This window comes from Octodon degus, unplaced genomic scaffold (genome assembly GCF_000260255.1).
Source record: "Octodon degus isolate 3935 unplaced genomic scaffold, OctDeg1.0 scaffold00100, whole genome shotgun sequence".
In the NCBI taxonomy this organism is placed as follows: Eukaryota; Metazoa; Chordata; class Mammalia; order Rodentia; family Octodontidae; genus Octodon; species Octodon degus.
Window position 1 is genome coordinate 9,292,037 of NW_004524676.1, and position 27,784 is coordinate 9,319,820.

The 27,784-nt window shown below is 38.7% G+C and overlaps 2 protein-coding genes, 1 non-coding gene and 1 pseudogene across 4 annotated transcripts in view; 3 read left to right on the forward strand and 1 right to left on the reverse strand.

Moving 5' to 3' along the window:
- Positions 1–14,001, forward strand: part of Nol8 (nucleolar protein 8) — a 26,337-nt gene extending 12,336 nt beyond the window's left edge. For both annotated transcript variants that reach the window (XM_023723603.1, XM_023723602.1), the window contains 10 exons: positions 1,585–1,695; positions 2,180–2,302; positions 2,574–2,664; positions 4,607–4,745; positions 6,366–6,443; positions 8,959–9,230; positions 11,450–11,579; positions 12,289–12,359; positions 13,386–13,465; positions 13,933–14,001. In XM_023723603.1, the coding sequence (XP_023579371.1) occupies positions 1,585–1,695; positions 2,180–2,302; positions 2,574–2,664; positions 4,607–4,745; positions 6,366–6,443; positions 8,959–9,230; positions 11,450–11,579; positions 12,289–12,359; positions 13,386–13,465; positions 13,933–13,983 (1,146 nt within the window). In that variant the 3' untranslated portion in view covers positions 13,984–14,001. The remainder of the gene's footprint in view (positions 1–1,584; positions 1,696–2,179; positions 2,303–2,573; positions 2,665–4,606; positions 4,746–6,365; positions 6,444–8,958; positions 9,231–11,449; positions 11,580–12,288; positions 12,360–13,385; positions 13,466–13,932) is intronic.
- A 3,494-nt stretch (positions 14,002–17,495) lies between these two features.
- Positions 17,496–27,784, forward strand: part of Iars (isoleucyl-tRNA synthetase) — a 76,963-nt gene continuing 66,674 nt past the window's right edge. The window contains exons 1-5 of the mRNA XM_004638672.2: positions 17,496–17,585; positions 22,025–22,150; positions 23,014–23,170; positions 23,470–23,589; positions 25,652–25,734. Of these exons, the coding sequence (XP_004638729.1) occupies positions 22,032–22,150; positions 23,014–23,170; positions 23,470–23,589; positions 25,652–25,734 (479 nt within the window). The 5' untranslated portion in view covers positions 17,496–17,585; positions 22,025–22,031. The remainder of the gene's footprint in view (positions 17,586–22,024; positions 22,151–23,013; positions 23,171–23,469; positions 23,590–25,651; positions 25,735–27,784) is intronic.
- On the reverse strand, positions 18,873–19,513 carry LOC105743129 (annotated as a pseudogene).
- On the forward strand, positions 19,765–19,897 carry LOC111818759. The gene has a single exon (XR_002822674.1). It is a non-coding gene; the product is annotated as a small nucleolar RNA SNORA84 (small nucleolar RNA).

Consider the following 27,784-nt stretch of genomic DNA (forward strand, 5'->3'; position numbering starts at 1 on the left):
TGCATATTACTATTGTTAAAGTAGTTATCCAGAGTACAAAATGGGAGTAAGAACACACTTAATTAAAAATCCAAGTTTTCCTTTTCATGAAAGAGTGCCTCCTTAGAGCTCATTGTTTTCTCAGTGTTAACCACTTCACAGGTTTTGTATCCTTGAGTTAGAAGCTTCTGTCATCCTAAATATTTAGTACATTCCGAAGGAAATTAACTTACATGCTTAATATTTATAGAAAACATTTTAAATTCAGTTAAAGTTTTATTTAAGGTCTAGGAATATGGCTTAGAGGTACATCAGTTGTCTAGCATGCATCTAGCTGTGGGTTTGTTTCCCATCACATGCACAAAATATCCCCAGAAGTTTCTTCCTTGTTTTATCTTTTTTTTCCCTTTGCTTTTCTAAGTTTTGAGACATGGTATCACTAAGTTTCCCAAGCTGGCCTCGAACTTGAAGTCCTCCTGCCTTGGCATTCAAGTAGTATCTTTATTTTCATTCAGAAACTTTTAATAGGTATAATGACTTCAAAGTGATTTGTATGTTGTGAGAGCTTGCTGGCATTTACTATAATGATCCCCTGTACTTTGCTGTAATAGTCCACTTTTACTAGATTCTAGACTCAAACAGATGATGATCCTGCCTTTCATTCTGCTAGTGGCTCATAGTGTGGTGAGCAGAAATTCATAATTTGATCCAATAGGTGAAAAGATAAGTAGGAATTAGTGGCAAACAAACAGGAAAGAGGAAGAAAGATATTCCAAGACAGGGTAGCAGTTTGTTCAGAAGTCAACATTTTTAGTAAGATAGAGATTTGTAGAATATGAGATAGCAAGAAATGAGGCAGAGCGATAAATAGAGATGAGGTTGTGGAAATTAGACTTCATTCTTAAGATTGTGAAAAAAAAAACTGAAGAATTTTAAGCATTGAAGGTTACCTGCTTATATTTTAGAACAGGAGCTGGGAAACTACAGCTCTTGAGCACTACAGTCTGTGGCTTGTTTATGTACTGCCATCAAGCTTAGAATGGTTTTTAAATACAGGACAGTCTATATGTGGCCCACAAAGTTTACAACATTTATACTTTGGTCCTTTAAATGAAAGTTTGTTAGCCTTTATTTGGGAAAGATCTTTTCAGTTCACGATGAAAATGAATTGAATGGTTCAAATCTAGAGACAGACTGGGAGCAAGAGAACCAAAACCAAGGCAGTAGTGGTGAGAATAGATTTAAAGATATCAAGGAGGCCAGATATGGTGGTTCATGCCTATAATCCCAGCCCTTGAAAGGCTGAAGCAGGAGGATCACTATGAGTTCGAGGCCAACCTGGACTATATAATGAATTCAACACCAACCTAAACTATGTAGTAAGATCCTGTCTCAAAAACAAAAGTAAGATTGAGAGGATTTGCTGATCATTGGATATAGAGAAAAAGAAGTCCAAAGCTTGGTCTTGGACAAATAACAGATGATAATGGCATTCTCTAAGAATGGAAAGGAGAGGTAACGGAGGAAGGAAATGATGGGACTGGACATATTTCTCTTATCAGGTTGGGTTGTCTTAAATTATGGTGCTTCTAATGACTTCCCTAGGATGGACCTCCACAGAACAAGCCAACACACATCAAATTTGGTTCTGATAGCGAAAGTGAAGTTGAGGAGACAGCCATTCAGCAAAACCTGCCAGGAGAGGAGTTGATAAAAGTAAGATGTACCAAATGTCCCTGTAGACATGAGTCTGCTTTGCATATTCACGTCTCAGCTGTTGTATTCTACAACCTCTATAAAATGGCCAGTGAAACCTGAAATCCTCCTGGGAGCTATAATGAGACCCAGGTGTCTGCCCAACTACTGCACATTGAGATAAGTCCTGGAGCTCTTAGCCCACATAAACTTTTTTTTTTTTTTAACTTTTTTTTAAACTCATTTTTTTCTACATCATCTGTAAAGTCACATTAACATTAGTACAAAATGACAGAGACTGCTCTTGTGTGTAATAACTGCCCCCCCCCCCACTCCAACTGGCATTGGAAAGTCCATGAGAGCCCTGCCTGAGTCAGAAGTTTCCATCCAGTCTTCCACCTGCTTGTTCTTATTATATTTTCTGGATTGTTTTTAAATGTGGTGAGACTTCATTGTGAAATGCTGGTTGCCTCAGTTAGTGTTTCTCTTTTCATGTATATACCAGGAATCCATGGCTAAAGCATCTGGGAAGCTATTTGACAGTGACAAAGAAGAAGAATCAGATTCTGAAGATGACAGTGACAGGTTCAAAATTAAACCTCAGTTTGAGGGCAGAGCTGGACAGAAGGTTCGTGAAGACTAAAAACTGAAAAACTCATAGCATGTCCTAGTTTACCATAGTCCGAAAATCTAGGTAAATGTGAGCAGATTGGGGCCTGCATTATGGGGCTTTGTATTTCTTTGGGGAGAGACTCCTTTTGACTTCAAGTTGGCTCAAGGAGTTATACAGATGTTATCAATGTAAATTTCTGGGCTGAGGAGGTATACTTGGCAAGTCCTCTTAGAAGCAGTTTCTTGGGAGTATGGTTGTCAAGTGTGTTTACTTTTTGTCTGTGTAGCTCATGGATTTGCAGTTGCACTTTGGCAGTGATGACAGATTCCGTATGGACTCTAGATTTCTAGAGAGTGACAGCGAAGAGGAGCAGGAAGGTAAGTGCTTCATTGTCTAAAGGGTCTTGATGTCAGAACTAGCAGTGTGAGAAATCTTCATTAAACACATGAAGAAACTACTCCTGAGGCTTCAAAGTCTGTAATCAGATGTTTTGGGTTAACATTTCTTAAGTTCATTTCACGTATACACTTAGTAAAATTTAATTCCTTGAAGCTGCCCAATAGAATGGAAACAGATAGCATCCACCCACCATACAGTTTCTTTATGTTTCATTCCTGGCAGGAGAGAGAGGCAAGGACCCTGGCAGTTCTTCTTAGTAGTGTGGCTGGTTCTAGTGGAGGCTCTAAAGGATGGTTAAGTTCCCTTTGGCTTTCTAATGGGAAGAGTCTCTTGTCTTCCACTGGAGTACATGCTGAGTGCATGCTTTTTAAAAACCAGTGGACCACTGAATGCCATTCTATTTAGATATATCTGAGGAATTATGCTATTAGAAGTATCCTAATTCTGCTTCCTATGGCATTTTTCCCAACTGTGCCTCCAAATTATCTACAAAACCTTATCTCCCATCAGGTGTGGTACATACCTGTTATCCCAGCACCTCAGGCTGAAGTAGGAAGACTATAGCAGTTTCAGGGCCAGCCTGGACTACACAGTGAGACTTTGTCTCCCCATCCACACACACCAAAAAAAAAAAAAAAGCAGTTTTATTTACAACCACCTGGAATAACCTCTCCCCAAATCCTAATCTCAGAACCTCTATTCTTGTTCTCTTTAATATTTTTTTCTCCTTCCTAGGTTCATCTAATTTACGTCTTAATCCTCACCTACTTTGTACTTCCTGATACTCATTCTCAGATAGTTTCTGATGAGTATTGTTTGTTTGGGGGAATTATCATCAGTATTCTAGATTTTGGGAAGCCAAGGTTCAGGGGGCCTTATAGTAAGTTTTTCCTGGTCCTCACCAGCTTATGTTTCTAACCCAACATTTGACTTCTGATCTTGCACTCAGAATCCCATGTGGAAAGCACAAGGATAAGTGGAATCTCAAGAACAGCCTCCACTATATTAAGTTAACCTGTTGATTGCTCTGCTACCTCCCGCCTCTCTTGTCTGTTTCAAAGCCAAGAACAGCCAAGATCAGTGCAGTGGCATTTTTCCAGATGGCTCCTCTGCTGTCTTCTTTTCCCTCCCAGCTTTTCTTTTCTTCTATTTTTTTCTTTCCCAACTTCTGAGCACAAATTTTTTGTCTATCCTACAAATAGAGTACAGCCAGGCTACATCATCAACACCTATGGGGCTGGGGAGATGGCTCAGTAGAATATGTACTTGCCTGGCAAGTGCAAGGGCCCAAGTTCAATCCCCAGTTCCACCAAGAAAAAATAAAAAATAAAATAATAATATAATAATATATATATTGCCTATGATCACAGTAGTTATACTTTTATTATTTTTTTATGTATTTAGTATAGGATCTACAGGGTGTCACTACACAAATCAGACTCATAGTGATCCTCTATTTTCAGCCTGTCAAGCACTGGGATTACAGGCGTGCATCATCACACCCAGTCTCAGTCAGTCTCAGTGCGCCCTGGGGGCGGGGCCAGCACAGCATGCCAGGGATCAAACCCTAGTCCCTTTGCTATCTAGGGAGCCCTACATTAGTTTTATAAATTAGCATCTTGGTATATTTAGTCTTACTGTTAACATTTTAGGCTTGGTACAAAAGTCATTAAATCCACATCTCATTTTAATAATAACAAAAGTAAGACATTTTGTTTGTGCTTGTTTTTTTGTTTTTTTTTTTTTTTTTGCTTGCTGTACTATGAAGTCTTATGCATGGGAAGTTAGTGAAATAAGATCAGACTTTTCTTTCCTCTTGATATACTCTAGATATGTTTAGGTGGTTGTTGTAAGTATTAGGTGATTAACATTTTTCACATTATGTTCGTCTAAAGAGACTCATTATTTTATTTCCTAAAGAGGTCAGTGAAAAAAAAATGGTTGAGGAAGAAGAGCTTGTTACAGAAAAAAAGAAAGCTCTGAATGTTATGCAAAGTGTTTTGAACATCGACTTAAACAACGCTACAAGCAAAGGACCAGTAGCTGCTAAGCAATTTAAGTATGATTTATCTTCTATCCCATTCTACTATATTTTCCTTTGCCATATATACCTTCTTTGAGTGTGAAAGTAGGTCATTTATTTTATTCTTTTTTGTCATCCTGGAGATTGACCTCAGGGCTTTTCATAAGTGCTAGCCAAGCACTGCATCTTTGAGGTATAGCCTTATTTGTTTTGTTTTGTTCTGTTTTGTTTGTGGCCGGCTCAACCCATTTTGGGGGTAGGGCTTGTGTGGCATGTTGTGCTGGGGATCTAACCATGGTCCCTGCGCACTTGCCTAAGTTTGCGTAAGCAGGTGCTTTAGACCACTGGGCTATCTCACCAACCTAGCCTTCCTTTTCCTGGGTCATTTTTGACTTAGTAGGCAAAGCAGTTGGCATCATCTATTAGATTCTTTAAAATACTATTACCTTTCAAAAAATTAATCTTACATTATTCTTCTATTTACTTATATACATAGATATCATACTAGCAGTACTTCCATTAGTGAAACAACTGAAAAGCATTTAAATACTAACACCAGAAGTTACTACTATAAAAAATTTCAAACACATAATTTAGAGAGACTAGTGTAGTAAAACTTCAGTACACAACCTGAGATCACCCAACACAGTCAGGCATGGTGGCACACACCTGTAAGCCCAGTACTCGAGAGGCTGAGGCAGGAGGTGTGTAGTAAGTTCAAGACCAGCCTGGGCTACAAAGTGCAACTCCATCTCAAAAAAGTGAAAAGAGAAAGAAAAAAAAAAAAAAGATCACTAACGCATAACTACTTTTCCACTGCATCCTATATTATTTTATTTCTATGTATTTTTAGTATGCTTGGAATTATTTGTAAGGTTAACAGAGGATTGAGGAAAATGCAAAAGCTGATACTTTAAGATACTATTTCTAACTGGAGACTTATAGGTAAATGGACCCAATTTGAGACCATACTCATAAGTAAAAATAATCCAGAAAAAGCATCATATTATCCCCTTAGTATGAGAAGCTGAATGAGTAAATGTGACCCAAAATGTACAATAGTTACCATAAAATAGGAAGAAACTTCAAAAGGAAGGAGAAGCTGGGTTGTAGGAATGGAAGAAAGAAAAGGAAAAGCCAAATGTGAATAAAAGATATTTAAGATAGTTATATTATTAATTTCTCTTAGTTCATTGAAAAGAAAGGTTTGTGCTAATGTTGTTTGGACAATGAAATGGTGGTATCCTGTACTTGAAAGGTAACAATGGGCAACGTATTAATCATTGTTATCTTCCTATTATCTTGGCAGAAGGATTTGATTTTTTGGCTGCTCAGAATGCCTTCAGGGCAGGTGTGGCTGGCTTGAGTTCTGGGGATCGAACCACAGCAACCTGCGCCTACTGATTGTTTAAGCAGGCTCCTAAAGAACTGAGCTAAGGGGCAGCCCCCTATCCTCCTATTATCTTGCTTTGAAATTTTTTTTCTCTTTAAAATAAAGCTCTTTTAAGTGGCAAGAAAAAAAAATACTATTTCTAATAAGAGTATAACATTCTGATGTCATTTATCTTCATTTTCCCCCTCAAAATTTGCTGTTAAGTTTTGGTCTGTGGTTTTGATTTCTTTTCCACATTTATTTTTTTCTTTTTCACATCATAGGGACATCATACGTTATGATCCAACCAGGCATGACCACGTCACTTACGAAAGAACAAAAGATGACAGACCAAAAGAAAGGTAAATCAGGCTATCTTTTACCCTACAGTTCTGCTAAGCTGCTGAGAGACAGTCCCTTTAAGTCTCATAAAAGAAATTTTGTTTAAATAACTGAAGTTTATTAACACAGTCTACAACTTTTTTTTTTTTTTTTTTAGTTTGAATCCTGAGTTTGATTCCCATAACAAAACAAAAACAAAATCTTAAAGGGTTATGTTTCATTTATTTATTTATTTATTTTTGTAGTACCAGGGATTGAACTCAGGACCTCGTGCTTGCCAGGCAGGCACTTTTCTACTGAGCTATCTCCCCTGCCTGTTATGTTTTATTTATAACCAAGGTATATAGATTTTTTTTTCCATAATGGGCCAGATGGAAAATATTGCACGCTTTGCATGCCCGACAACCTCCATTCCCCTTCATAGCAGAAAAGCAGGATATGAGAACAGTATGTTCTAATAGTTCGTCAGTACATGCCGAAATTTGCCATTTTCACATTTCATGAAATCATCTTTATTTTCCCCCATCTCATACTATAAAAAAAATAATAATACTTGATATGCAGTTAAGACAGACAGCGTAAAAAAAAAACAAAAAAAAACAACAAGACAGCATCATGGACTTGGCTCATGGGCCACAGTTTGCTAGCTCCTGCTTTAGGTTATGTTTTTCCTGAGAGGGTCATAGAGTCAATCTTTGCTTAAAAGTCATTTTTTAAATTACATAGCATTTGCCTTCTGGAGGATTAGGAATCTTCAAAACCATGAGGTTCTGGCTGCTTTAGTTTCTTTCTTTAATTACAGTTTCCTTCTTTCATTTTATTATAAGCAGTAAAAAGTAAACAGGCAAATATTTTCTACATTTTCCTGGATATCTACTTAGCTAGACCACCCAGATAATTAGCCCACTAATACAAGTACTAGTGTTCATCATCTTTCTGCCACCACATGACACAGATCACCTTTCTCCCAATTTCCAGTCATGCTAACCTGCATTCTCCCAAAGTTCATGTAGTTTCTACTGACAGTTTCAAGACCTGTTAAGTTTTTGCTATGCCCTTAGTCTCAGTTACATGCTATCACATCTACCTAGCCTCTTCATTAAAATAATTTACTATTCCACCCCACACTCAAGGAATGAGCGAGTTAACTTGCACCTCTTCAAGGTTGTCAGGAGTTTCTGAATGACCTGGAACTGCTTTTTGAACATGACTTTTTAATCCAGCTCAGCTTCATAGGAGGCACATCTCATCTCTCTTAAAAACTAGCCAGTTTTATTTTATAAAATACGAAGTTTCTTTCTTCGAAGTGGTCTGTAGGTTATGTAAGACATTTCATTTATTTACATTGTAGGTAATTCATTAACTTCTTGCCTATCATAGAAGGGATACTAGTAAGAAGAAGGATTTTAATTTGTGTGCATGTGTGTGTGGCAATGGGCACTGAACCTCGGAACCACTGTGCCACTGAGCTATATCCCCAGCCATTTTTCTTTCTTTTTTTTTTTTTTTTTTTTTTTTTTTTTTAGGGAAGTGTGTTCAGGGTCTCACTACTAGATCAGACTCGTAGTGATTGTCCTGTTTACAGCCTCCCAAAAGCTGGGCTTACAAGTGCTCGATCCCACGCCCACTCTCAGTTGCCATCTCAGTGCACCCCGGGGGCGGGGCCTGGGGATGGAACCCCCTGCCTCTGTGCCTGCTTGCAGGCACTTTAATCCGCTGAGTTATTTGGCTGACCCTTTTTTTCTTTTGAGCCAAGGTCTCACAACATTTTTTTCTCTGAGGTCAAAAAGAAAGCATATTCATTCCTAAATATAGAGAAGAATTATAACAACATAAAAATTTCATTCTGAAAGAAGCTAGATGTAGCACACTTTCAGTTTGTTTCTAAAACTGAGTAATCAGTAGAATAAGCTCAAGGGCCTGAGTTTAATCCCTGGTTCGGCAAAAAAAAAAAAGTAAAAATAAAACCAAGTAGTTTATTTCCATCACTTTTCTAAAACTCACACTTTTAACACTTAAAATGATCTTGGAGGTCATGTTGATTTTGCAGATGAGGAAGTTTCATAGTTGCAATGTAATTTCTTGTTTTTTATTTTTTTGGTGGAACTGGGGATTGAACTTTATTTATTTGTTTGTTTGTTTGTTTATTTATTTATTTGGATAGGGTTTTGCTGTGTAGTTCAGGCTAGACTTGAAGTCACTGTGTAGTCCAGGCTTGCCTTAAACTCACAGGGAATCCTCCTACCTCAGGCTCCTGAGGACTGGGTTTACAGGCATGCATCACCAAGTTCAGCTCAGTGTAATTTCTGAAGTGTAGTTTAGAAAGTAAGAGATAGAAGAATGTGCTTTGTATTTAGTATTTGGATGTTTGCAGTAGTTTTATGTTTTTAAAAAAGTATTGGTCAGGATTATGTGTGGATATTCTTAGTTGAAAGGATGAAAGTCAAGTTATCCAAGGAATTTACCTTTCTTGAATTTTAGAAATTCCCAAAACTTGTTTTAGTGTGATGTACCTGTCTATGTATGTCATTCCAGCAAAGCAAAAAGGAAGAAAAAAAGGGAGGAAGCTGAGAAACTACCTGAAGTGTCTAAAGATACATATTATGATATCGCTATGGACTTGAAAGAAATATTCCAAGCTACAAAAGATACCAGTGAGAAGGAAGAGGATGCATCCCAGCACAAGGCCTGTGGTGGAGAGGAGGTGGAAGAAGTCCATAGTGCCACAGCCCTGATGAGTGAAGCTGAGCAGCCCAGCGGGTTTATGTTCTCTTTTTTTGATTCAGACTCTAAAGATATAAAAGAAGGTACTTTTCTCTTTCTCCCATTCATTGAAATGAATACCATTCATTTCAAGCTGATTATGTTTAATTGATGAAGTCTCCATTAAGTAAAATGGATTGACATTGTCTGAATAAAGGATGCTGTCTTTGACCTAGATGCATAATAGGTGATTCAATGTTGCATGATTGTAAATGTCATGTTCTTAAAGTTGAAAGAGGGGCTGAGGCAGGAAGATCATTGTGAGTTCAATACCAGCCTGTGGTACTAAGTAAGCTCAAGGCCCACCTCAACTGTATAGCAAGACCCTGTCTCAAAAAAGGGGGAAAAAAAGGTAAAAGAAATGAGTTTTTGGTTGGGGAGATAGCTCAGTGGTCTAAACGCCTGCTTGGCAAGTGCAAGGACCTGGGTTCGATCCCTGCTACCGCATGCCATGCCGGCCTCGGAATCCCTGGTGTGCCATGCTGGCTACCCATATCTGGCATGGTGGTGCATACCTGTAATCCCAGCAGTAGGGAGGCTGCGATAGGAGGATCACTGTGAGTCTGAGCTGTGTATTGAGACCCTAGATCAAATAAATTAAATAAGTAAATGATTTAAAAAAAAAGAGTTTTGTGTGAAGGGGGACAAATTCCTGGCTGGCTTCATATAAAGGGAAGCCAAAGAGTAATTTACTGTATTCCTTCTTATATAAAAACTATCATGAAGAAGTAAAATAAATTATTTGAATCACTCCGTTTCTTCAGTACAGTTGGAGATGCCATGAATTAAAGAAACCTAGTGCTGTAAATGATAGGAGAAAGGAAGTAGAAAACCTTTGTAGGCCAACCCAGGGCACATGTGAAAATACCTGTTCTTTAGGAGGCTACTTCATAAAGGTGTTAAGATATATGTGCAGCCTTCTGGAAGTTCATCATAAAAGGCCAAATAAGGGCTGGCCAGAAAAATCAGCGAACTAAAAGCGCAGAGGCCCGGGTTCCATAGCCAGCAAACCTTGCTGTGCCGATCCCACCCCGAGGGCGCACTGAGATGGGGATTTAGACTGGGCGTGGTGGTGCAAGTCTATAATCCCAGCACTTGGGAGGCTGAAAACAGAAGAATCACTACAAGTCCAGTCTATGTAGTGAGACCCTAGAGACCCTGTACCAAATACGTAAAAAGTAAAAAACAAAATAAATAAAAAGCGGGATAAACCTGGCATTGTGGCACATACCCCAGGATGAGGGGCACTGAGGAAGGAGGACTGCAAGGTTGAGCCCAGCCTGTGCAACTTAGCAAGACCCTATAACAAAATATAAAATAAAATAAAAAACACGGCTGGGAATGGCATTACAAGGGCCTGGGCTCAGTTCCTACTACCACACAAAACAAAAGTAAACAAAACAGGGTAGATAGACCTATCCACCAAAATGCATGCACAAGTATAGTGATTCTATTTGGAAGCTCAACCCTTAAAGTATTACATATTCATATAGCAGATAAATATCAGTTGTCTGCTCTGATACTCCAAAAGGAAGTCCTACAGTATGACAGTTTTGTCTTATGCTGTGCATATTTTACGTTCTTGTCAGTTGAATGCAATTAATGGGCATAGAGAGCCAAATGTAAGAAATGGGCCTTAACGTCATTGTAAGTCACTACAGATTTTTATAAGTAGCTGAAAAGTTTTGAAGACTTAGGAGATAACTCTTCAGGTCTCAAAGCAGTAGCTTTTTCAATGGTTCTGGAAAGAGATGTTGGGAATTAAAAGTGTAAAGATACATATACCTTTTCTCACTTATAAATAAGTGGGATAGAAATCTGGTTTTACTAAATCATGTTGTCTTTCATTTAGGCTTCTCTTGCTAGCACAGGTGCCATGGCTGTTTTGTTCTTTTTAAAAATTATATTTCTCTTTTGTAAACCTTTATTTTTATGGCTGTTTATAATGCTTTTCCTTATTTGATCCCTCTTAGCAATGTCAAAATGAAGACTGTAGCTTTTTTCAATATTTGAAAATTGAGTAAGATGACATTTCTTTTAAGGGATGAGGATATAGCTTAATGGTACTTGCCTAGAATGCACAAGATCTCTAGCCCTACAAAAGTAAATGGAAGAAAGAATAATATACTTCCTGTTTTTTAATTAATGATTAACATATTGGAAATTTAAACATTTGTGTGTGGTGAAGGTAAACAATTGAATGTGTTTAGAAGTACTAGATTGCCTTTTTACAATCTATTTGTTTATTGTCAAAATTATATAGAAACCTATAAAGTTGAAATGGTGAAACCCAGAAAGATTATCTGGCAAGAAGATCCTCAGTTCCAGGACAGCAGTTCAGAAGATGATGATGATGTTACTGAAGACACAGATCACAGAAAGCCCATCCCTGAGTAAGGGATTTATTGTGTGGGGGTTTAGATCATAATTTTTTAAATCAGAATTTTTACAAGTTTACAAGTATTTGGAGATTACTTAGATTAATATTCTTTTTTTTTTTTTTTTTTTTTTTTGTGGAACTGGGGATTGAACTCAGGCCCTTGCGCTTGCCAGGGAGGCGCTTATTCTGCTGAGCCATCTCCACAGCCTCTAGATTAATATTCTTGAGACAATTTAATTTTCTCAGTGGGGTTAGAGGTTTCTTCAACCTTTTTTTTTAATATTGGGAAGGTGTTATCTTTTCCTAGAGATTTGGATAACATTGAGAACATTGGGTGGGAGACAAGATTGCTGGGGGAGTGGCCCCAATGGTCTCAAAACAGGAGGCTGGGCGCCAACTGTGGGAAACACTGACATACAGGGTAGCAGTGGTAGCAATGGTAAGAGTGAGACTATTACCATCCAAAATCAGGATTATGGAACGTGGATCTAAACAAAGCCTTATCAAAGCATCGGATTGATAGAAAAATGTTGGAAGCCCAAAGAAGTTAATTTTCTGTAATAGTTAATGTTTTCAATGTAAATAGTTCTTAAATATTCAAAGTTAACCAGTGGGCTGGGGATGTGGCTCTGTCATGGGTTTGATCCGCAAAAAAAAAAAATCTGAAAAAATTTTATCTAACAGTTAACCAATATCTGTCTTTTGCTCCCTCTTCTTTGCAGAGAAACATCATTTATTGAAGAAGAGACCACTAGATTTTTCTTTTTCTCTAAGAATGATGAACGACTTCATGGTAAGCCCATTTTTGCATAGAGTGGTACAGAACAGATGATAGCACTGCTCATTGCACACCCAGCTACGGTGACTCACATTGAAATTCTGATCCTGTGCAGTGTCATATGTTGACTTGTAACACTATTTGGGGGGACTGAGAGCTTCTCACTCAAGTTGTTTCTTGCTTACTAATTATCATGAACATGGACCTGCTTAGATGCTAAACATAATTTCCTGAAAATCCACATGAAAACTTCCAGGCTAATGGTGAAATCGCTTTACTTTTTCATTGATGTTTTCCATTTTGTGGTACTGGGAATTGAATCAATGGGTATGTATCACTGAGCTTTATCCTCAACCCTTTCATTTGAGACAGAGTCTCTATTGGTCACTATGTTGCCAAGGCTGGGCTTGAATTTGTAATCCTCCTGTCTCAGCACCCTAAAGTTCTAGAATTACAGGCATGTGACACCATGCCCAGTTTTTATTTTTTGTGACAGGGCTTCCCTAAATTGTCAGACTGGCCTCTCACTTATTTTTTGTTTTGGTTTGGTTTAGTTTTTTGGCCTCAAACTGGTAATCCTCTTGCTTCAGCCTCTTAAGTAGCTAGGATTAATCAGGCACCACCTCTTTCTTTTTCTTGTTTTTGTTTTTGTTTTTTTGGTACATAGTCTTGCTATGTGGATCAGACTGGCCTTGAATTTACTATGTAGCCCAGACTAGCCTTCAACTCATGGCACTCCTGCTTCATCCTCTTGAGGGCTAGATTATAGGTATATGCCACCATGCCCAGCTTGCTTCTTTTCCTTCTTAAAGCATTATAAAAATGAAAACAAGGTTGTATAACAATAAATCATTTATAAACAGTAAAATTCTAGCAGTCTATTTTTTATTGTTTTTCAGTGAAATACTCAATTTTGAAAAGTTTGTGTAAATTTTAAAAAGTGATCCTAACTGGCATTGGAGACCTTCTAATACCAACATCAGGATGTTATCCATTTTGATAATAGTATGCTGCCTCACATTTCTTGTTCTCCCCTCATAGGTTCTGACCTATTCTGGAGTGGTGTGGGAAGTAATATTAGCAGGAGTGCTTGGGAGGCACAAACAAAGAGCTTGCTTATGGTGAGTATTGCTCCTCCATATTAATCATCTCCAAAAATAGGTAAGATTTTATCTTTGTGTTACTGTTGCTTGGTGTAAAAGTAACTGGAATATGATATGAAAATTTATAAAGGATGACAGTCAAGAATATAATTTAAATGTTCCAAATTATGGTACAGCATGAAATGTAAAGCAACCCACAGCCAGTACTGGCAAGGAAACTGAAGACTCATTTGAGTAGTTGGTCCTAGAGTCCAGCAAGGCTAATTAAATTACAGAAAAATCAGGAGACCTTTAAAGACTAAATTATAGTATCCTGAACACTTAAAGCTGAAAGTTTGCATATTCCCTGAGTGTTCATTCTAATGAGCACTTCTAAAATGAGTTTCCACTGCTCTGACAAAGATAGTAATCATGTTACCTTAGAACTATTGAACACCTTGAAAATAATTTGTATTTATTGTTAATAAAATGTTTTGATTTTACAGGATTGTCGAAAGAAACATAAAGAAGCAAGAAGGAAAGTTAAACAAAAATAATAAATATTGTTTTATTTATTTGTTTGTTTTGTCTTTTTGAGTTGTCTCAACTATGCAGTTCAGGCTGGCCTTGAACTCAGTTTGTAGCCCAGGCTGGCCTCAAACTTGTAGCAATCTTCCTGCCTCAGCCTCCTAAGTGCTGGTGTTACAGATGTGTGCACCACCACACCTAGCTTCACCGTTGTTTTTAAGCTCAGGGTGAACAAGACTAACCAGGATATTGACCTAAAATTCTTTTTCGCTGACAGGACATTTTATAGCAGATAATATTGAAAATCTAGCTGATTATCATTCTAGTTGTCATGTTTTTCTGTGAAATTCCTTTATATTTTGTCCTGGGTAATTCAAAACATTAAGCTGAGCCTGGCAATTTGATACACATCTCTGGTCTTAGCATTCAAGACACTGATACGGACAGATCACTAGAAGTCTGAGACCAGTCTGCACAATATAATGAGACCTTGTGTTGGGGGGAAAAAAACTGAACTCTTAAAAACATGAAGTCCAACATAGCCCCTACTTTGTGTACATAATTTCTTTGTCTCTTGTCTTTAATAAGTAATGGATATATTCTGATGCAAATTTTGTACAAAGCCTTCTCCAATAACTAGTTCAGTATTTTCCAAATTAGGCTTTGTGTGAATTGGAATATTTCTGATTGTACCTTACCTCCATGTTATGCTTTTTGTTTAAAAGGATGAATTGCAAGACAGCTTTGAATTCAGTGCTTGTGTCCTGATGAAGAGCTAACTTAAATGTAGGGTATTTCAGACCAGTGTCGTGTAAGAGTTCTCCAAGGACTAGGAAAGAGTTCTCAGCATTTGGAAAGCCAAATACAGAGTATTCCTGCTTATGGCTTCAGGGAGAACCAGGTTATCAATTCTAAAATTCCTGTCAGATGAGAAGCTTTTGAAAAAATACTAAATTTCTGAAAAAGATGTGGTCCGTAGTTAGGAGTTAGACCCCAAGATCAGATAGGGAATCACATTTAATGCTTCACTAAACACACCTAAGACTGAAGACTGATATGCCTCTTATCAAATCAGCTCTATGAAGCACATGTAACACAGGTTGTTCAAAGGAGTTACAAAGCTATAATGTATGCATCTGAAATTGTCTTAGAATACATTGATTTACATCTTGTTTAACTACAACTATAAGGCCTCCTATCACATCTGGCTTATTAACCTCTGTGTCCCCATTGCCAAGATCTATGTCTGGTACATAGTAGATAATAATACATGTGTTTTAATAGATAAGTACCAGGAACTTAGTTTAAAAAATCATTCTCAGTTCAAGTGTCTGTGACTTCAGACCTCAGAGAATGGAAATACCCACTCAGTTGGATAAACACTTCAGTAACTTCAGTGCTTTCCACCTCTTGATATTAATTATGTTTATACTTACCTGATGCTTCACAACAAATATGTGATTTGGTCAGACTTACTGAGAACTGTTTATCTCTGTTTCATGTGCTGTCATTGCAGTGGCTCAGTTGGGACAAAAAGGATCAACTACTCAGATGCTCTGTACACCATTTCCCCTGCCCTATCCTTGGGCTTCATTAATGCCTGCCAACTACAACCCAAGAATAAGAAACAGGGCTGGCCAGTGTTATAAAGTGCAAGCCTATGCACTAGCTCAGGCGTTTTACCACTTTACAGTTCATGATATAGCCCTCTTAGTGGGAAGTGTGTTAAAGTTTGGTCACATTTAAGTCTTACTGTTTCATCTCCAAAGCGGACAAGTGACATGAAGTGGTCTTGCCTATCCCCCAATTTCTAATTCCCAGTTTAAACCATTTTTATTCTGATAGTCATCTCCATTTTTAAAAAAATTAATCTCCATTTTCTGTTCCTGTCCTGCTTATACTATGACTTCCTGGTTTTTCATTTCCAGACATTGAACTCTTAATATATTTTGACCATTGTTCTTCCTAGAATTACTTTTTTTAATAGTTCTAGACATAATCTTCACCTGTCTTCCAACAATACTTGACAATGTCTCGCAATCTAGTTTTTAAATAATCAGACCAGAGCTGGTTGTACTATAGTGGTAGCAGCTTTGGCCAAGTCATAAAGCCAGATGACTATGGACTTAATAAAACTTGAACAAAAAGTAAGCTAAAATAAGCCTTTCCTCCTCTAACTGGTATTTTGTCCTAGGAAAGAGAAAATAACTATGACATAAACTAAAGCATTTGGCATGATGACACACACCAGTATTCCCAGCTACTCCAGAGGCTGAAGTGGAAGAATCACTTAGGCCTATGAGTTCCATATCAGCCTCAGCAGTTTAGCAAGACTACCCCACAAGACCCCTGTGGCCGCCAAGCTACAACTGCTAAATACTTGTTCCACTGAGTAAAGTAACCTCTTGGAAGACATGAAACCACTTCTGGACCTTCAGGAGGACCTATATCTTAGTAATTTGTTTGTTTGCTTTGGCAGAACCGGGGATTGAACTCAGGCCCTTGCCTTTGCCAGGGAAGCACTTATTCTACTGAGCCATCTCCCCAACTCCATTTTAGTAATTTGAATAAATGCTAAAATGAGTCAAAATGTTTAATTTAGGAAGTACTTTCTACCTACTATTAAATTCAATTTTTCCTGTGTCTAATGGATAAAATAGGCAATTACCTATAAAACTACTTAGCAGCTGGCCAAATAGCTCAGTGGATTAAAGCACCTGCAAGCAGGTGTAGGGGCCAGGGATTGGGGCCTGCCATTCCAGCCTCACCCCCGGGGCGCCATGAGAGGGTGATTGAGACTGGGCATAGTGGTGCTCACGGGTAATCCCAGCTATTGGGAGGCTGTGAACAGGCAAATCACTACGAGTCCAATTTAGTAGTGAGACCCTGAACACCCTGTCGACCCCTAACCCACACACACACACACACACACACACACACACACACACACTACTCTCAAGGTATTAAAAGCCAAAAGTTTCTCGATAGCTTGGGTGCCAAACTCCAGTTCCCTTTTGATTTTAAGCAGCATATCTGGAAGGTGATCAGCAGATACATAGCAGTGTAACAAAGAAACATTTGTTTTAATTACAGGAAATTAATGTGTAATAACTAAAAACATTGTTAGGCCACACATGCCCCACCCTATAAATATGTCTCTGCTCCAAAGATTCGGTGAAGGATATGATTTTTAAACGTGATTTACACGTGAAACAAGTCTACAATGTCCAAGTGGAGGCACACTGACAAGCAAAATAAGATGAAGACCCCTTCCCAGCCTCCCAGAGGTTCTGGGATTTCAAGCGCGAGCGAGGGGAGCTGCAGGACCTACCGCTGGAGGTCGCTCTTAGGTCACAGCCTGACAGCACAAGTCAGTTTATACCTCGGCGGCGCTGCGTTCCCCGTGTGCACCGCGGTTTGGCATGGGGGGGTGATGGGTGTGGCCAGGAATCATGCGGCCAATCGCCATCCAGATTGTTTGTAGGTGTTACACCGCGCCTCCTGGTTCGCCGGCGCGGAGGCGGCCCCTTGCTCTGTGCCCTGTGCGCCTGGGCGTTGCATCAGTTCAGGGCGCCGCGCCGCACTGCTGATCCGTGTTCTTTCTTAGTCTTGCGCGACCTCCCCGCTCCAGGTAAACTGGGCTCTCCTGCACGCCTCTCCCTTGCGCCCAGACCTGCTTTTGGGCTGCTCCTTTATTTCGAACCTCCCTGAGTCACACTGTAGTGACAACCCTCAAACAATAGATCGAAATTTTAAAAGAAAAAGACCATATGTCTTCATGAGTAATTTGCACGTGTATTTCTCTCCATGAGGAGGATTGGAGTAAGCCTGAAGGGGCGCCGGAGAACTCAGAACAGGCAAGAATCCTGGCCTAACTTCTTGTGCCAGAGTCTACGGTCCGGGAAAGTTCCTCAGCTGCACGCTGGAGCCGCGTTGGCTCTTGAAGGCGGTAGTTCTTAATTCAGGGTTATAGAGCTCCTTGGGGAAGGAGGACAAATGAAGGCATGGTTCCGAGTCCCAGGCTCCCCCTACCTTTCCATAATTCCTGTAAATGTGCGTTTTACTGCTAGCAATTTGGGGCCCAAGTTGGATATGCCCAGCAACCCTGTCCTGGACTCACTCTGATAAATGGAGATGCCAAATGCAGGCCTTGCTGGGAGCAGAGGAAAAGGACAGTTACTTACATGGGTAATGGATGTTGGAGGAGAAACCTTATCAGAAACTGCCTTTAGGCTTAATCCTTGAAGATGGGCAAGGAGACTATACGTAGTTCTCTTGTTTCCAGCTTAGGCTGCGGGTGAGGAATGGGTGTGAAGTGGCTCTTCGTTTCCAGCTTTGTGTATACACTGTTGCTTTTTAAAGTGAGGCAGTGAAATGAATAAGTCTTTTAAAAATTTTAGGGCCGGGGAGATAGCTCAGTAGAATAAGCGCTTGCCAGGCAAGCTCAAGGTGTTGAGTTCAATCCCTGATACCGCAAAAAAAAAAAAAAAAAAACTATGTATGGTATAAATTGGTATATCTAAAATTTGTTCATAAGCATTACATATAGGTAATATATGCATACAGGTTATATATAGATTTTATACATTTATGTGAGCAGTCTAGAGTATATGTTAATAGAGTATAATTAAATTGAAAGAAACCTTGAGGTGAACCCACCATGGAGTTAAATTTGACTGGTAATAGGGAATAAAGTCTTGGGAATGAAGAGAAACAGGTAGGATCTAAGTCTTGATGATTAACTGAATATGAGAATCATTCCAGTACTATTATGGGTGACTCAGAAAGGTCATATCTTAGTAATGGGAAAGATGAGACCAGCAGAATTCAAGAAAAAAAAATCTTTGTGGTAAGTAAAATCCTAAGGTTTTATTTATTTATTTATTTATTTTTTTTAGAACAATAAACACTTTTATTACATGAGTTAAACCAGGAGGGAAGGTTTATTTGCCTTTCCGGGCCTTGATTTTCCTCAGATAGAACTCCAGCTCTTTGCCCTCCAGCACGCAGCCGTCTGCTCGGCCACACTGGCCTGGTCTCGATGCGATGCAGGCAGGAAGCTTGCCCTGCTGGAACTGCTCTTCCAGAAGACTGCTGATCTTGGCGTTCTTTTTCCTTTCATCATACTTCTTTTGAATTTTCTTTGATGGTTTTTGTTTAAAATCTCCTCCTCCTCAGGAGTCAGCTTGGCCCCCTTATTTTGGCCCAGAGGCAGTGCACAGTGGGATGTCGGTATGGCATGCTGTCAGTGAGCACAATGCAGTTCTTCACCGAGGGCTTGGTGCAGACCAGCTCGTTATTGGACGCATTGTAAACAACATCAACGATCCTTGTTTTTCAAGTACAACACTCAGAGCCCCAGGAGAAGTTTCCCACATCTAGCCGCAGGGCTCGGTACATCTTGTTGCCTCCTCGAACTCAGACTGTGTGTATGCAGCAGGTGCCAATCTTAGTGTTGGCAGCAGAGCGCCCCAACTCATACTTCCGCTTCTTGTGATAAGGCTTTCTTTTGCCCCCGGTCTTGCGGCGCTTGTGCCAGTTGTCCCAAGTGATGCCCATTGCTCGGCACTGGCTGGAAAGAACAAAATCCTAAGGTTTAAAACAAGATGTTTTAGTGTGCTTTTCCAGGATGTATTGAGGTTAGCATGTGACGGCCAAGGAGCATAGTTGAGAAATGGGTGAACAGGATATGGAGGCTAACATGGCCAGAAGGACTTGTGGAATGGGGAGTACTGGGGTGTCTGAGAGGAAGAAAGATGAGTGGGTAGCACACTTGGGCAAACCTGGCAAAGTTAACCTGCCCTTCCCCTGCCCTGTGGTTGCTGGAGGCTGTTGTTCAGGTACAGCACTCCAGTGGGTACAATGGGCCAAAGCAATCCTGTGATTTATGCATGGCATCTGTGTTTCCTCAGCAGCTGCCATAGCCCGGTCACTGGTACATGGGTTTCTTCCTGAAACAGTAATGTTGCACTGGGTCTTTGTGTTCGTTGTAGTAGTCCTGTATGTACAGTACTGTGACTCTCAAAAGAGAGAAAACATTCAGACAGCAATCCTTAAGTAACTGTCAGAACAGTGTGAGAGTGGGCATCCATCCATCCATGCCTGAGGGATTCTGTTAAGATGTAGATTGTGGGTCTATGTCTAAGTTGGGGCTGGGGAGTCAGTATTTCTAGTAAGTGCCCATGGATTATCAAGGGCCATCATAGGAATAATGTAATAGAAATGAATGTGTTGATATCTAAGCCTGTGGCCTGGGGAGGTAGCTCAGTAGAATAAGCACTTGCCTTGCAAGTGCACAGGATCCTGAGTTCAATCCCTGGTACCTCAAAAATATAAATAAATAGTATATTAGTGGACACAGTTTCTGTTGTTCTCTGATTAATAGCCATTGAACTAAGTAGGACTCCTAATCAGTAAATACAGAGATTAACATTTCTGTCCTCAAAAGGCTAGAGTTTGAAATTTGAAGATCTAAACAGCCTTACAACTCCCATTTAATCTTATTTAGTAATATACTCTGATTGGAAATTGCTCTTTGTGTTCAGTGTCGCACCTTTTCTTAGTTTTTCTATATAAAATTCAGAGACACTCATATCTGAAAAATAAGAATGAAAACAGGAAAGATACTATGATACTTGTCACAAACATTTTATAGCCCGAGTCATTTGCTATGCTTAGACTTTCAGACCGGATTGAATTAGGTAGGGGTCATCCTCCTCTTGTTCTCAAATAATTAGCAATTGTGTTTTTCCTTCTGATCTGACATTGGCTTGGCGATCTGGTTAGTAAAATTATTAGAATTTTAAGCTGGGCAGACTGGTGAGAGCTGGTAATCCAATGCTCAGGAGGTGAGGTAGGAGGATCACCCTTAATTTGAGACCAGCCTGGGCTACATAGTGTATCAGGGAGATGCAAATGAAAACCACAATTAGAGACTCCATTATGCCCTCTACAATGGCCAGGAGCCAATGGTGGACAGAAAGAAGTATTAGGGATGACTGTGATAAGTTGGCATTTTTGCTTACTGCTGGGGTGTAAAATAGTGTGGATACTATGTTTTTTCACTTTTTGGTTTGCAGTCCTGGCAGTCAAACCCAGGCCTAGTGCATACAAGGCAGGTGCTATACTACAGAGCTGTATCCCCTGCCTGGTGCAGTTACTTTGGAAAACATTTTGACAGTTTCTGAGAAAGTTAAAATAGAAAATTAATACATACCCAGAAAGTTTACACCTGAGTATATACCCAAGAGAAGTGAAAACACATCCACATTAAAACTTGTACTTCAATGTTCATAGCAACATGATTCACAACAGCAATTAAGCTAAAACAGTCCAGTGTCTGCACTGATAAAATGTGGCGTATCCATACAGTGGAATATTATTCAACCATTAAAAAATAGCAAAGTGAGTACATGTTACGTGAATACATCTTGCGAACATATTAAGGAAATTAAACTAGACATGATAACCCTCTCACAAGTGGTTCGTGCCGAAGTTTCCATTTATATGAAATGTCCATAATAGTTTAGAAAATGGATTAATGATTGTCAGGGCTGAAAGAAGACAGAATGATGATTATTACAAATGAGGGTTGAAAATGTTCTGGGATTAAATAGTGATCATAGTTACACAAACTCGTGAATATAAAGGACTGAATTGTATGCTTTAAAAGTGTGCTCTTTGGCCGGGCATGGTGGCACATACCTGTAATCCCAGCATTTAGGAAGCTCAGGCCAGAGGATCTCTGGGAATTCAAGGCCAGCCTGAACTACATGGCAGAACCCTGTCTCAAAACAACAAAAAAAAAAAATGTGCAATCTATGGTATGTGAACTCTTATCTCAATAAGCGTAATTTTAATGAAGTTTGTGTAGTATAGTGATGTGCACACACCTGTTTTAATCATAGAAATCCTTTTTTTTTTTTTTTTTGCGGAACCGCTGATTGAACTCAGACCCTTGCACTTGCCAGGCAAGCGCTTATTCTACTGAGCCATCTTCCCGGCCCCTCATAGAAATCTGCTATTACAAGATGTCTCTTTTGTAGATAATAATTTTAATCTCTTTTACAGCAACAGAATGGTTCAGCAAGTGCCAGAAAATATCGATTTTCCTGCTGAAGAAGAAAAGATATTGCAGTTCTGGTCTGAATTTAATTGTTTTCAGGAATGCTTAAAACAGTCAAAACATAGACCAAAGTATGTAATTTTTTTTTTTAAGTAGTATCCTTAAGAGTATTTCTTAGACCAAATTCCACTAAAGCAGAAACTACTTATTCGTCTTTTCATTCCCATTCTCCCAGCTCTCTCCAAAGTGGGTCCTCCATAGTAGACAAATGTTGAATGAATGAGTTCTCTTTGATTTTAGATTCAGTCTGAGAGATCCTCTGACTGGAGAGTATGTTGCACCTGCTCCTCTGACCTTTCTCATCGTCCCCACCTAAGTGCAAGCCCCCCATTGAAGGCTACAGCAGTACTTCCTGACCCTCATCTCCAGTCACCTGAAAGACCACTGCTCCAGTTATATGTCTTCTGTGTGCACAGACTTTGCCTATGGCCCTCTTTTCCTGAAGGTCAGGATTACTAATTTGCCATAATGGCAAATTTGTCATGGCAATAGTAAATTAAAATTTGATAATCAAATGGCAGTCTCCATTAACTTGCCTTAACTAATTTCCCATTAATTTGCCTTAATGGGAAATTTGTCATAGGAATAGTAAATGAAACAGTTGATAACCAAATGGCAGTCCCCAAGCTCTGTGGTAACTGGTAGTAGTAGCCTTTCTGAAGGCAAGATCTTCATAAATACTAATTAGTGATGCCTAAATGTTGTAGTTTTGCTACTTCTTTCTTCTTAAATACTGTGACAGGAGGGGCCCCAGGGAGATGGCTCAGTGGAATAAGCGCTTCCCTGGCAAGTGCAAGGGCCTGAGTTCAATCCCCGGTTCCACCAAAAAAAAAAAAACCGAAAAAAAAAAAAATACTGTGACAGGAGCTACTCAAAGAAAAATGTCCTGAGTTTTTTTGTTTCAAAATGACTAGCATTTTTTTACCTCTATTAGATTTACCTTCTATGATGGTCCTCCTTTTGCAACTGGCCTGCCTCACTATGGACATATACTTGCGGGGACAATTAAAGACATAGTTACAAGATACGCTCACCAGAGTGGGTTTCATGTTGATAGAAGATTTGGATGGGATTGTCATGGTTTGCCTGTGGTAAGTTTGAGTCTTAATCCTTATAATGTTCTGATTTTTATAAGCATTATATTTTATCCTATCATGTTAAAGATGATTCATTTTTAATTATATATTACACTTTTCATTTTGAAAAGTTTATTTTACTTCAAAAATAAATAAAGCTTACACTTTATTTTACTTCATTTCCATAACAATTCATTTGCTTTGTAGAAATTCTGAAAAACTATAATTTTTCTTGAAGGCTATTTTATTTTTCAGTTTTAGTTGTATTTGTTTCGTAAGATGGGTATCTTAATAATTTTAACACAATTTTTCAGGAATATGAAATTGATAAGACATTGGGCATCAGAGGGCCAGACGACGTGGCCAAAATGGGGATTGCAGAGTATAACAATCAGTGCCGCTCAATTGTAATGAGATACTCTTCTGAGTGGAAAGTAAGTTTGATTCTTTTCATTAGAAAATTTAATTTTTGGTTTTTGTCTTTTTTGAGACAGGGTCTCACTATGCAGTTCAGACTGGCCTTAAACTCACTGTGTAGCCCAGGCTGACCTTGAACACCCAGTGATCCTCCTGCCTCAGCCTCCTGAATGCTGAGATTGCAGGCATGTGCCACGATGCCCCGCAGAAAGCTTAATTTTTAAAGACGTACTGAGATGCTTCATGGTCCTTTGAGCTTTTCTCAAGGTGTTCCTAAGCATAGTGTGCTGTCTGTGTGAGGTGAAGCCAGTTGAATGTACCCTCCTCTTTACACTGTGTATACCAAGAAGGACTCCTCAGCTTTTACCTGCAAACCTATTACAGTAAACTGAACCCATTTTTCCGTACTTAAAGTGAGTACCCAGAGTATATTATAGGAATCAGTGTTGTAGCAATCAGACTTGTTTGAGTGCTCCAGTGCACTAATTCAGTTATTTTTAAAACTTTCCAATTTGGACCAATTCTTGTGCTATTAATTTGCCTCCTGTGTTGCCCACTGGAGTAGAACAATATGGAAGTGCTACTGTGCTCCTGCCCTCTTATTTTTTCCAGGTGTCAAAACAAAGCTCCCTCTTTGCTGCTTGCCTCTCAGATGAGATTACCATGTCCATATGACAGCCAGGCACTGTGTCTGGCTTTTCCCCCCATGCTATCCATCTTCCCCTCAACCTCTCAAAGTGGGTTCAGAATTAATTCCCTGTTCTGCCGGTTTCTTCCAGCTCCTAAAACCTTAATTTCCATGAACCCATCAGTCATCCAGTCCTGCTAAGACCCTCAGCTTAGTATATGGTCACTTCTCAACCCTTCCGTAACCTCTCCCCCACCTCCATCTGTTGTATAACAGTTCACTAATCACTTTCCTTTTCATGATCTTTCCACCCAGGCTGCCTTTTGTCTTCTACAGTTTTATTTTCATTATGTGCTTCCTCTGCCTAAAACTCTTTAGTAGCTTCTCTTCATGACGTAGAAAGTCTGTTTTCAACAAGATGAAAATCAGAGCTTCTCAATTTTATTTTGGCCTAACTTTCTTACCTATTGAGTAGGGTAAAATACTGCTGGATAGAGCATAAATGAGTACCTTTTCTTTGTTTTTTCTCCCTTAAACTTAAATATTTCTAACTTTTCATTTTGAAATTATTTCAAAATTACTAATAACTTGGAGATATGGTATGAAGAGTTCCTCTGTACTGTTCTTCCATTTTTCCTGATTGCTAACATCTTTGATAATGACAATAAAATTTCAAAAGCAGCAGGTTAATGTTGGTGAAATACTACAGCTTTTACTTAATATCATTAATTCTGTCACTAATTTTTATTTTTTTATCTAAGATCCAATCCAGGATCACACACTGCATTTAAATGTTATGTCTTTTCAGTCTTCTGCACCTAAACCATTCATTCAGCCTTTCTTTGTCTATCATGATATTGTCACTTTTGAAGAGTGCAAAATAGTTATTTGGTAGCACATCCTCAAAAGTCTGATGTTTTCTTATAATTCAAGTAATACATTTTGACAAGAATACTTCAGAAGTAGTGTCCTGCACTTTTCCATGTATCTTATCAGGATACAAAAGTGGCTACTGTCTCATAGATGATAACTTTGTTCACTCAGATAAGGTGTTGTATATATTAGGTTTCTCCTTTGTAAACTTGCAATTTTTGCTATAAGTACCTAGTGAAGAGAACCTTTGCAAATTTTTCTCTTAATGATAGTTTTATTAATTTTAGCATCCTTTTGTTTTTGCTAGTAACAATTAATTACTTGTATAGCCAAATGGTGCTTTTATATATATATGAATAAATATGCTTTTATATTTATAGTTGTCACTTCTCTATATAGAAGGAAAACTGGTTCTTAACACGACATAAGTTTTTGTTTGTTTTGAAATAATTTACTTTTCCCATTGATAGTTCTAGTTTCCTAAAATTTTATGTGATATCAGTAAGTCTAAACCTCACAATTGGTGTAAAAGAACAAATACACTGCCTAATGGTACTTTAATATTCATACTTTTAAAGTGTATTGTCAGCAGACTTGGCCGATGGATTGATTTTGACAACGACTACAAAACTCTGTATCCACAATTCATGGAATCTGTCTGGTAGGTTTATGAATTGCGAATATCAGGAATATGCTATTGTATTTGTCAATGGAAAAGTATATTAGCATGAATTTATTTGCAGATCCAGTTGTCTAGGAATAGATATGTTTTACATTTGATAAAATATGCCATTGTGAATTCTTTAGGATATAATATCTTTAGTAAGTTGAATAGCAACCTATAATCAAATATATTAGCATTTCTGCATTATTAAGTAGAATAAAGAATATAAATATGAATGGGTTGACAGCAACTAAGTTTGCCAAATTAGTTTATGCCAAATGGAAAAATTAGTTTTTAAAAGTACTTTGTGTGTGTGTGTGTGTGTTCAAAGAATTAACCCTGAAAAATTATCAATTTGAATTTAATGCTGAAAGATCCTGTAGGGTGAAGTCACTATTCCATAATAGTTGCAAAATAAATTTATCTCTTTTTATGATCATAAGACAGTAGAAGCAATGCTAATCTTGATAACTGGTTTAACTTGGACCTCCTCGTAGTCTTATAATCATTATTGGTCAAGTAGGCCACTATTTTTTATAGTTTGTTGTTGTTGTTGTTGTTGTTGTTGTTGTTGTTACTGTTTTTGCAGTACTAGGGATCAAACTTGAGACCTTGTGCTTGCCACGTAGCCAAGTAGGCCATTATTACAGTTTTAAAATGCCCTAAATGTATAACATAACCTGGAGGAAATCCTATTTTTATTGTTGTATATAAAAGTATAGATGAGTTACAAAGGTATTTTGCAAGGCAAAATTTCTTTGCCTAACTTTTTCAGTACTTTTAGCTTTTACTGTCGTATCTACCTAGTCCCATTTTTCTGTGAATCTGTTGCACTTGCTTGGTGTATGTCCTTTGCCTCGCAGGACGTAGGCAACCTGGGAGAGTTACTCAGACCCCTTTCCGACACATCGTCCAGTCAGGCTCTCTGACACACCAGACTTTAGACAGGTACTTCCAGTTTCCTGGGGACTGGAGTTACGACTAGAGAGAGCATCTGAAAACCAGGTTTTGTGTCAAACATATCAGACAGAAATTTTAAATTAAGGCTGTTGAGATCTTAAATGCCTTCTGCTTTGGCATCCTAAGTAGCATGTGCCACCACACCCAGTTAAATATTTAGGTTTTTAAATTCAAATTAAAAATTACATGTGAGGGGCTGGTGAGATGGCTCAGTGGTCTAAAGCACCTACTTAGAACAAGCTTAGCAAAGCACAGGGACCATGGTTCAATCCCCCAGCACCACATGCCAGCCAGCCCCGCCCCCTGGTGGGCTGAGCTGCCCCCCACACACACACACAAATAAATAAAATTTAAAAAAAAAAAAAATTACATGTGGCTAGCATCCTCCTGTTAGTATACTTCTGAATCCCACTTCTTAGTTATATATTATAGTAAAAGATAATTCTTATATTTTTGTCACCTCTGCTTTTATCTTTTTAATCAGATTTTATTGGTAATATTTTAGTTTTTATAAAATGTGCTTTAGTCATGTGTGGTGGTACAAGCCTGTACTCACAGCACTCAAGAAGCTGAGGCAGAAAAATTGCCATGAGTTCAAAGCCGTCTTGGACTACACAGCAAGACCCTGTCCCAAAAAATGTGCTTATAACATGAGGAAAACAGTTTTGAAAGGAATAACAAACATTTGTTATTCTTTTTTTTTTTTTTTTTTTTTTTCAGAACCAGGGATTGAACTCAGGCCCTTACACTTGCCAGGCAAGCACTTATTCTACTGAGCCATATCTCTGGCCCCAGAATCCCCCCATCCCCCACCAGAGATTTAACTCAGGACCCTGTGCTTGCCAGGCAAGCACTTAATTCTACTGAGCTATCTCCCCAGGCCCACATTTCTTATTCTTAAGGAGCATGTTGGCATAAAAATAAGATACCTACACATACGGCAAATCTTTTAAATGTCAGGTGATATTCTTAAGAAGGGTTTTGTTTTTGGTTTTTTTTTTTTTTTTTTTTTTTTTTTTTTGCTTGCTCCAAATGCCTTCAGGGCAGGTTTGGCTGGCTTGAGTTGTGGGGATTGAACCACAGCAAC